The following is an 11,129-nucleotide window of genomic DNA, read 5'->3' as shown; positions in this document are numbered from 1 at the left end:
AAGTCGGAAAATCGAGTGATGCGTTGTGCGTTGCAACCCCCACCTATCATACTGGGAATCGGTTCGAATACTACCGAAACTTTGCGGCTCTGGGGGCTCAAGTCGAAAGAGAGAAAAAAGAAAAACCTCGATGACATCCCCTCAACCAATCACAACCCCAAAGAGACATTCCAGTTTGATTCCTCCCCCGGCATACAAGTACCCCAACAGGCGAAAACAATGGCTATAAAATCCGCTCCAAAAGCCGTCTCTTTGGGGACATGATAGCACTATTACGGCCACTGTGTTTGCGCACTTCCCCAACAGCTGCTGTCAGAATCAAACGATATTCGACGATGATCCCTGTACCTGTTGCGGAAGTTGGAGAGGAATTGAGCAGGAAGTATAGGCCTTATTTGCTTCCTAGAGACGAAATGGAGAAGGATTGGATCTCGGAGTTAGAACTTGATACAGTGGAGAGAATCTCAAGGGAGCATTTGCTGGAACGGGGGGAAGAACCGTTGAAAGTTCTGGTGCTTTATGGGTCTTTGAGGATGAGGTTTGTTCCAGCTTGCATGATCGAGCGGGCCAGGAGAAGTGCTGATCAGCTGAAAAGGTCGTATTCGAAGCTCATGGCATATGAGGCTTGTCGGATACTACATCGCTTAGGGGTTGATGTGAGGGTGTTTGACCCGAAGGGGTTACCAATGAAGGACGATGTATCAATGGACCATGAAAAGGTTCAGGAGTTAAGGGGGTTGAGCGCTTGGAGTGATGGACAAGTGTGGTGTTCACCTGAGCAGCATGGAACGGTGGTATGTCTCTTAACCCTCCCCCTCCTCATCCTCCAGCAGCAAACCAACGCCCGTTAGACAGCCGTATTCAAAAACCAGATAGACTGGATACCCCTCTCCACCGGCTCTGTTCGCCCAACACAATCTCGCACTCTCTCAATAATTCAAGTAAATGGTGGTAGCCAATCCTTCAACACCGTAAACTGGCTACGGATTCTAGGGCGGTGGATGCGCATGTTCACGATACCAAACCAATCGAGCTTGCCAAAAGCGTATACTCAATTCAGCGATGAGGGGAGACTTTCTGCTAGCGGAAATCGGGATAGGCTTGTGGATTGTATGGAGGAGTTGGTAAAGTATACTTGGGTTATGAGACCCCATTTTGAGAGTTGGGGGGACAGGTTTAGTGAGCGGAAGGAGAAGGCGGAGAAGGAGGAGAAGAAAGCGAAGGAGAAGGGGGAGAGAGAAGAGGGGGAGATAGAAGAGAGGGAAAGGATGGAGAGGGAGGGGACGGGAGTGGAAGAGGTCAAGGGAGAAGGGGCCAAGATTGTGGCGGCGGTGTAGAACTGCGGTATCATATCATAGGTTGGGGGGGTGTGAGGGTGCTGGGTAGTACGAAGGTGTCCGTCTTCCCGCAAACATATTATGATAGAACCAGAGACCAGCAAATTTGCAGCCACTGCTCGAGCAAACAAAAGTGTTCATGATGTGAGACATGCTTAATTATCCTGGTGGTGCCGGTATTATACCTGTGCGGAGGGGCACCATAGTGGGGTTGTCACATCCACTGTGAACTGTGCCAATGCGGTAGGTTGCATAATATTATTAAAGCTTTTGTAGGGGTGTATTTGGCGTCTACAAAAAAAATGCGATATATTTTTATTTTTTCAATATAAATACAATAAAATTATTGGATTGTTCTTTTCACTCTATCTTCCTTGCCTCCTAATTTGCGGGTAGATTTTGTAGCCTTTCAGCACGGCTAATGGCCTATGTTAACCTTGGATCTTTTCCAAGGATAATAAATTACAAACAGGTTCAAACTAGGTCCTGAGAAAATAATTTCGGGTCCGGAAAAGAAAAACAAGAGAAAAAATAGAGGAAAACCAATTCGCGTATTGTCCGTATTAATAGGCTCTTGCTCGTAAAGGGAATCGTTGCTCACTCAGTGTACAGTACTCTACTTCACTCGCACACTTGTACTTGTTCGGTTTCGTTCGTATTTCACACTGCTCGATGACGCGGTTTCAATTCGGTTGTGTTATAGACAAAGATAGAGAGTGGAGAAAATTCTCCCTATGTATGATAATATTATCAAACTTTCCTTTCCTCCTCCAAACAAACCATAGTCTCTACAACTACCTTTTCTAAACCCCACCTAGAAAAACTAAGAGCACTTCAAAATTCACAGACCAGATTTTGATCCCCACAGTCCTCAAAACAAAGGAAATGCGTGTTGGACTAGGAGGTTGATGTGAAGGTTCTGCTTCAATTCTCAGGAGCAAGCCTGTTGCTAACTAAATAGACAAATTAACAAGTGTGCGCATCCATGGGTTTACCCTCAACACCATCATAAAATCTCACCAACATAACTAGGGTGGTTTCCCGTACCCTACAACACTCAACAATGCGATGTTGAACTAGTTAACCGCAAGGATTTTTTTTTGTCAGATAAATCTACTTGGGAGAACAGCCTAACGCCATGCTAAAAAAAAATACTTCAGAATGTGAAAGACTAAGACAAGGTGACAATGGACAAAGGAAAATATTATAGGTCCAACATGCAAAAACCTTTACTAGCCATTTGAAATCAAATTCGGAATCTCTCCAGTAACCAAACACTATTCCATACTCCGGATTAGATTGTTACAGGAGCTTGCTTGACGTATCTCCATTTTTGGTGTGCCCGGAATATCTCTCGGATGCCTTCACCGCCCAAGACCATAGCTCGCTACTCACAATATACCTCCCGCGATTGGGGTATGCATGTAAGAAGGGAATGACTGGGAATGTTATATCACTTGCATAGATACCTCTAGCTGAATTCAGTCTGCATGAACCTTCTCTCCTGCTCTCATTGTATTACTGTGAGGACGCGGAGTGGGTAGCCGAATGTGAGGAGTAATCCTACTGGATTTACTGGGCTCCACGTAGCAGCGTTTTTCGGGATTGCAGAGGCACCGCTTGCTTTATTGGAGATGGGGAATGAGATGTCAACCAAACCGACACCTCCGGTAACACGGCGCTCACATGGACAACTATTAGAGGGTGTGTGGTCGTGAGAAAGATATTACAATAGAGAGATGCCAATCCGAATTTAGTGGGTACATTGGGCAAAATGCCTCTTCCTTTGGCTGCCAGGGGGTTGGGAGAGTACTCGAGTAGTAGAGATCCTACTGGAGCGGGAGGTTCCTTGCCATAAGGCTTTCTTTTTTCACGGGTTAACTTTCCTGGCCTTAGCTCTAGTACCGCGTCGCCCGGCAGTACCGAAAACGGGGACCGGGTGCGGTTTTGATAGATGACCTAAATTTTCACCTTACTTCCCCTTGTCATGTTTTTGTGATACTCCACCGCGGGCAGATGTTTATATCCTAGTATTTACTCTTTCTGGAGGAAGAACGCCCTATAAAGATTTAATTTCGCTAGTGTATAAAGCCACACTTTACTTAAGCGATTTGGCTCGATTTTTCAGTATCACGAGCTAATCCGGGATGAGACCGAAGCAGAAAATGGTTCCGGAAGCACTAGTTGTCTGGTCGACACTATCAATCACCGAGCGAGAATCGGGAATACTCCAGGATTTTGCGGTAGATAAAATATGCTTAGGGCCACGGGGATGGAAGGACCGGGAATATAGGGGGATAGTGGTAACATGCACCCTCAGATAGCTCACCTTCCGAATGCAGTTATGCGGGATGGAAAATGCTAGGGCTGTCAAAAAATCGAAAAAACGGTGTAAATACAAGTATGTGAAGGAGTGAAAGTATGTGAAGGAGTGCGAGTGGAATCCGGTGTTGCTCTTACTAAGCTAGAGATAAAACACGAGTCATTTCATGGTCCTAATTCCACTCAATAGCCGGGAAGCAATTACGAATCTACGAAGAAAATCTCCGCCGCAAAGGATAATACATAGTAGCGATCTCAAGTAGTTGGGATAGAGAATGTTTTTCATCCTTCATGCGGTTAATAGTGTCTCTGTGGTCATGATCTATCACTCGGCGACCTATCACCAAGGTTTTCACTCTCGTTGCCAAGGAAACTCTCTGTGCCCGGTGCCCACAGGATCTAGGTTAGAGCGCAGAAATATCACAGGTATCTTCATTTTACCTCTTCCTCTCTCGGTGTGCTCGGTCATGCTTTCCAACTTTTCCACATCGGTTGCCTTTAGTGGCATTGAGTACAAATGCTTGGAGGATGTCCGGCAAACTGAGCGTGAATGCTTTCCTGTGCCGGCAAAATTGGAGAGGTGATTGAGATGGAGGGGGAGATAATCTCGAAGCCCGGCTCGATGGGGTATGTGCAATGATTTTAAAAAATCAGAAGACATGGGGCTTGGAATCCCAGACTATATGGAATGTAGGAGTAGCAGTGTGGGGTATGTGGGAATATTGGCTTGCTCGCAGGTATATTGCTGGATGCTCACCAACTTAGATGAAATAAAAAGAATGAATATCCGTTTCTCCCAAGCGCTTTCCCGCGTCTCTATTAACCCGATTCCACTAGCCAACGCCTCTGCCTATGAATTAGCCGAGTGAGCACTTTGGAGAGTCAACGGGAATTGTTCTTTCGGTTAGAGAGGCTATTGGGAAATGTAGCTCGGGGAACACTAGCTATGTTTGCTGGAAACCATGCACTGAGCATGGGGAAACTTAAGGATAGGAGGGTGTAAAGTTGGACGGAAATGTTTCTTGGCTGCTCACCGCATATTTCCCTTATGGCAATAACTTCACAACCCTAACCCTCTTTGCCTATCAACTACTCTGACGCCTCTATATGTTTGACTACCGGTTAGTCCTACACATCAAACACCACATGTGACAGCATCTGTGACAATATCTGCGACGACTCCGTGTGAAGGCCTTACCCCTATCATATGGAAATACCGAATTTCCTCGGTCAGAACATACCCTCGGTCGAATCCTCTTATCCTCGGCTGAAGCAGAACAATGGGTGTTAGTGAAATTGAGCATGACGGAGAACACGGCATACGCTGGAAGTATGTAGAAGTGGGTCGGCATGATCCAGGGAAGGATAAAAGGCAGCTTCTTTTCCCTTTGTTAGTTGTTCTCGTTCATCATCCAATCTGTCTCTTTCCTCCGTTTCCTGTATTTGGGTCATATCAGTCTTTCTATTTTATTCCCTATTATCTTCGCGAGAATATTTCACCGGTTAGGATATTCAAATTCGATCTTTACATCTTTGCCCAGCCATTCAATTGGAGTCAACAGTGTCCAAATCGCTGCCGTAAACCTTGTTGTTGAAAATAAAGTTTTACAGACCGGAAATACCTTTGAACAGGCCTGTGACGGGCACACTTATAGACGCTGAAAGTCACCCAAAATAAACAACCGTTTCCGTCATTCCTGCACTGTGGGTCTGCGCCCTGCCTTCTCTGCCCTCTAATACAACCTTTCTCAAACATTTAGCCACTGTAGAAGGATCTCGTTTATCGTGATTCGCAGCCAAGTTGTAGCAAATTCAACTCCCGCTTTTCTTTTGCCTTGGTTAGTGTTTACTCTCTTGCAAACCATTGTAGGCGTTCGGGGAATATGACCACTCCCTTAATGGAAGTCTGGTACTGCGCAGGGAAATATGCCGTTGTACAGGTGCCGTAATGTCACAGCTATTGGCCAAACTGCCGTCACGAGAAAGACCGGTCAGTTGCTGATAGGAAAACGGAGATGTGTTCGATATTCGATATATATGACAAGTGTTCACCGAAGAGTGTAAGTGTGTGATCCCATAAGGCATGCAAGCGTCTTAGCTCAGACTATATACAGTTTTGTGGTGACCCGCTCGTGGGTTCACACAATACCAGTCACTGTCGTGCGGTCTGGTCAATAGCCCTGCTCACACTCACAAGTGCGCCCTAACCTAACATACCACGATGGGGTTACTCCATCACTCCCCCTAATCCCATCGTTCTTCCACAGAGATCTATGCCTATCGATAGTAAAAAAAAAAAAAGACCAAACATCTCTATCCTGCAGACAGATTACATAGAAACTGACAACATATTAAGGAAATTCTGGTGCTTCACTCGTTCCAATCCCTTGGTGAGTCCATCTGCTATCATGGCATTAGTCCTAACATAAGAGATATCCACATCTCCATCCCTGACCAATTCGCGCAACCAGAAATACTTCACACCCACATGCCGGGTTGAAGGCTTAAACTGTCCGTTCATCAAACTCGCTATACATGCCTGATTGTCATTAAATACTGAAACTAGAGGTCTTCTTTCACCTTCTTCTTCACTCTTATTTCCTCCTCCGTAAAGCTCCTCCTGTAGCTTCCATAGCCAAATAGCTTCTTCTACTGCAAATCCCGTGGCATTGAACTCTGTATTCACAGTTGATTTGGCTACTGTCTTTTGTCTTTGACTCCTCCAATGAATGACCGTTCCATACTGATTGAGAATGACAAAACCACTTGTAGACTGCATACCGTCGACTTCTCCAGCAAAGTCTGCGTCTGCATAAATGACAATTGCTGCATTCCTGGAACTTCTACTTACTCCCCCAATGTCGCCATTGTCTCCTCTTCCAAGTTGTAGACGTAGTTTCTGTGTGCTCCGTAGATAACGTAGAATCTTTTTGACTGCCGCCCAGTGTGATGTAGATGGATTTGCCGAAAATCTCCCGACCATTCCACTCACATAGGTGATATCGGGTCTCGTGGTAATAGCAGCATAGGTAAGAAAGCCGACTGCCTCCTAGTTTCGATTCTTCTCGGTGGCTTCGTCTTCATCTAACCTATTACGTAGCTTGCTCTTAGGGTCCATTGGTGTCGGGCATTCCTTGTAGTTCTCCATCTTGAACCGGGTGAGAACATTTCTGATGTATGCGCTCCGGCTGAGGTAGATCCTCCTCTTGCCTCGGTCTCGTTCTACTAGCATGCTTAAGAAAAACTTAACATTTCTGAGATCTTTTATCTTAAACCGCTTGCTTATTGCTGACTTCATCCATGTAACTTCCGCTTTACTACCAATAAGTAACATGTCATCCACCCAAACAATAATAGTCGCTCCGGATTCATGCGTATAAACTCCGGCTTCGTACTTAGAACTTTCCATTCCCAGTTCGTTCTTCAGATGTGATTCGAGTATGTTGTACTAATTGCAACCAGCTTGCCGTAGCCCATAGAGACTTTTCTTCAATTCAACTACGACATTAGTTGTTCGTGTCCCACTCTTATCATTGTTGTACTCTTCCAGTAGTACTATCTTCCCCAAGGATGATACACTAAGCTCCTTTGGTAGCTGGAGGTAGATCTTCTCCTGTAATCTACTTTCAAGAAAAGCCGTAACGATGTCTAGCTGTACTATTTCTTTGTCCTCTGCTGCAGCCTTTGATAAGACCATTCAAATTTAGGAAACGAGATTGTCGGGCTATAGGTTTCAATGAAGTCAACACCGGGATGTTGTCAGAAACCGTGTGGAACCAAGTGTGCTTTGAACTGTGCAACACCTCCATCTTCTCCCAACTTCTCTTGTAGCACCATGCGTGACGATATGGTGCTTAGATCACTAGGTTTATTTTTATCTGATACAACTGTCCATGTGTCATGCGTCTCGAGTGAATCCAATTCTGAATTGATAGCCTTAACCCACTCTCCCCAGTATGCACCGGTCAATGCCACCGTGATTGATCCCAGTCTATTGGTCACCATGAGGATGTAGTCAATTCCGGCGTTGACTGTATCTTCCTCCGGTCTGTTGCTATCTATTCTGCTGCTTCTGCTGCTCTTCCTGCTTCTACTCCTGCTACTTCTAGTACTACGGGCTTCAGGTGTTCTCTCTTCATCCTCTTTGGCCATATCCCAAAATGGACCAAGATTTGTTACATACTCTGTGTTAATCTGTCTTCTCCTAATGGTACCACTACCTTCACCCCTCTTATTATTGTCTTCCCTTTCCTGCATCCGTGCTTTCCTTTCAGCGGATTCCAGTATTCAGGAGACTGGTCTCCACAGAAGTCGTGGTAATGGTGGTAGTGGTAGTAATGGTCGAGTTCTTTTATCCTCGAGGGTTTCATCAATAGCTTTGGATGGTGGGGGAATATCCGGTTCATTCAGCTTCTCAAAAGGTAGAAAGATCTTCTGATCTGACAGTTGGAAATATGACATATCCTCATTGAAAATCACATCGTGTGAGATTACAATGCGTTTTGGTGCTGGGTTGTAGAGCCGGTATTGTTTGGTTGTTTGTATATAGCCTACAAAACCATCTTTTCCGTTCTAGGACCCAATTTCTTATCAGCCCACTTTGCTGGATGAATGAAACCGTATACCGTACATCCCCACACCCTCAGGTGCCTGATGTCTGGTTTCCATCCAAACTATACCTGATGTGGTGTGGCATTAACTCCATGCGTCCCTTTTGTTATTGACACATTTTTCAGATAGACAGTTGCCTGAAGCGCTTCAGCCTAATAGTTCTTTGGTACTCCAGCGTACTGTATCAATACATTAGCTCTCTTCACTAGAACTCTGTTGCTGTTTTCAGAGACGCCATTCTCCTGTAGAGTGTAGGGTACCGTAACCTGCCACTTAATGCCACAATGCTCCAACTCCCGCTGGAACTTACCACTGGAGTACTCTCCTCCTCCATCAGTCTGGATAGCTTTTATCTTGTAACCCTTGTCCTTGTCACTGAAAAACCTTTCTACAGCCACTTTATAGCTCTGAAAATGCCCGGCTGCCTCATTCTTTGACTTGAGAAAATACACTGATGTGTACTTCGTAAAATCGTCAATGAAGAGTATAAAATATCGGCACCCCCCCAGGGACGGACTCTGCATCGGTCGACATAGGTCTGAATGGACTAGTTCTAGTGGCGTTTTGGTTTGGTGGGTTGTCGCTCTGAACAGTATACAGGTCATCTTCCCCATAATGCATGCGGTGCAGCGATTTTCTCCATTATTCGCCTGCAGGCAAGGCATGCCACTTACCACCTCCATGTTACTTATCTTTAGTACAGCTGGCAGGTGTAGGTGTTCAAGTCTATGATGCCAGAGCGCTGTCGTTGTGTCGTCTTTCTCCGAAATGAGTAGACCGAAATAGAGATATTTACCGCTCTGAACTAGTTTATAGAGTTTGTTCCATTTCTCAGCAATGGCTGTCAAAATTCCATCCTGGTAAAACTCTGCCGCGTCATCTGTAAACGCAATCTTGATGCCTTTTCTAGTTAACTGGCTGACTGATATCAATCCAGCCTCTGTCGCTCCTGTTACATGAAGCACCTCGCTTCAGAACAACTGTTGACGACCAGCCCCAGTCATCCAAGTGTACGTTTAAGTTGTGCCAATACCAGCGGCGAAAACAAGCTCCCCCGTCACTGTCCTCATTTAGTGTCAGTTTACTGGTAGCGAAACTTAGGTCTCCTTAATGAAAGCATTACAGTCTCCTGTCATGTAGTTTGTACATCCAGAATCGACTACCCTTTCTGTTTCATCTGTTGTTCCTACTCCTCCCAGTACTCGTTCGACCGTATATCTATGGTCTACTTCCTCTTGCGCATAAGTCTCTTTCTCTCTCTCTCTTAAGGCTTTTGTTCTATGTTCAGCAGCGATCGCTGCCCTCTCTTCACTCAGTAAAACACGATCGTTGGTTTCTCCAAAATCCGGTCTTTGTTGGGGTAGCGATAGTCTTGTTTTGCTTTCCTTTCTTCTTCCTACCCTGGGTATGATGTCATTGTTCTGCTGCCAGTATTCAGCTTTCTTATACCCCTTCTTGCCACAGTTATGACATGAACCACTGAAGGTATTATACCTCTGACTTTTCCCTTTCACTCTCGTGGTTGGATGGGTAGTTGGATTTGCACTTTTATGACGTTTTACGTTGCTCCTCTTAATCCTTGTGAAGAGCACTTGGTCAAGAAGCAGGAACTTTTCTCGGCGAAGCTTTGCCTCATAAGCTAGTTGTAGCTTTTTTTACCTTTTTAATTCCGGTGAGAGAAGTTTGATCCGGAAGTGCCGACTTGGTTACCATTACCCATGTTTTCCACTAAGGGGTTTTTGGTAGACCTTCCAAGGTGTAAAAGATTAACTGTGCATATGATGTTGTCTGTCCACACATTACAAGCTTGTCTCTGAGTTCTTGGATGTGGTTAATGTACTCAAGTACGGTACCTGATTCCTCAAGAGTCGATTCATATAGCTCTCATTGTAGATGATTCGAGTCGTAGCCTGTTACTGTCTGATAATTCGCATGCGTATCAAGCCAGATATCTGAGGCTGTAGTCCATTCCGTCTCATTGGAGTACCGAATCGCGATAGCGTCACTCATTGCCATCTGCAGAGTACCACTTGCTTTTTGCATCCGAAGATCTCGCTTCTCCCACTTCTCCAATTGCTTTTCATGCTCCTTGACATTTTTCTCCTTTTCGTTCTCCTCTCGTTCTGGTTTCTCCAGTAGCACCTCACGACTATTTACTAGGTTCCAGAGTCCCTCTCGCTGGAGATAATTCGTCAGTCTTATTACCCACAACCTGTAATTGGTTCCTTCTAGCTTCGCAAAGCTAATGCCGACCAACAATGATGAACCATTTTGTTCATTCATCTTCGCTCCTACTATGGATGGTGCTACTTCTCAGAGCTAGACACAGAAGTGTACGTAGAACAGTGTATTGTGGTAATAGATGATACCGGAAAAATTGCAAACAAAAAAAAAAAAAACTTTTTTTTTTTATTGCCTGTGTGCGGAAAAACTTTCACCTGTTACTGGCCTGTAATCCCAATGGATTATGCCGGGCTCATAACCTAATGGAAGTCTGGTACTGCGCAGGGAAATATGCCATTGTACAGGTGCCGCAATGTCACAGCTATTGGCCAAACTGCCGTCACGAGAAAGACCAGTCAGTTGCTGATAGGAAAACGGAGATGTGTTCGATATTCGATATATATGACAAGTGTTCACCGAAGAGTGTAAGTGTGTGATCCCATAAGGCATGCAAGCATCTTAGCTCAGACTATATACAGTTTTGTGGTGACCCACTCGTGGGTTCACACAATACCAGTCACTGTCGTGCGGTCTGGTCAATAGCCCTGCTCACACTCACAAGTGCGCCCTAACCTAACATACCACGATGGGGTTACTCCATCATCCCTCAGCACTGACATCGCTAGATATTGTCTA

At 45.2% G+C, this 11,129-nt stretch overlaps 1 protein-coding gene across 1 annotated transcript; it reads left to right on the top strand.

Moving 5' to 3' along the window:
- Positions 1-335: 335 nt before the first annotated feature.
- Positions 336-1,337, top strand: GSTUM_00006924001 (uncharacterized protein; the record flags this gene model as incomplete). The annotated part of the gene is made up of 2 exons (XM_002839045.1): positions 336-794; positions 852-1,337. The coding sequence occupies 2 exons, from the start codon at positions 336-338 to the stop codon at positions 1,335-1,337; spliced, it is 945 nt and encodes a 314-aa protein (XP_002839091.1).
- Between the last annotated feature and the right edge of the window lie 9,792 nt (positions 1,338-11,129).

This window comes from Tuber melanosporum (genome assembly GCF_000151645.1).
Source record: "Tuber melanosporum whole genome shotgun sequence assembly, scaffold_3, strain Mel28".
Lineage (NCBI taxonomy): Eukaryota > Fungi > Ascomycota > Pezizomycetes > Pezizales > Tuberaceae > Tuber > Tuber melanosporum.
Note: the sequence above shows the minus strand (reverse complement) of the source record. Positions and strands in the feature narration are given on the sequence as shown.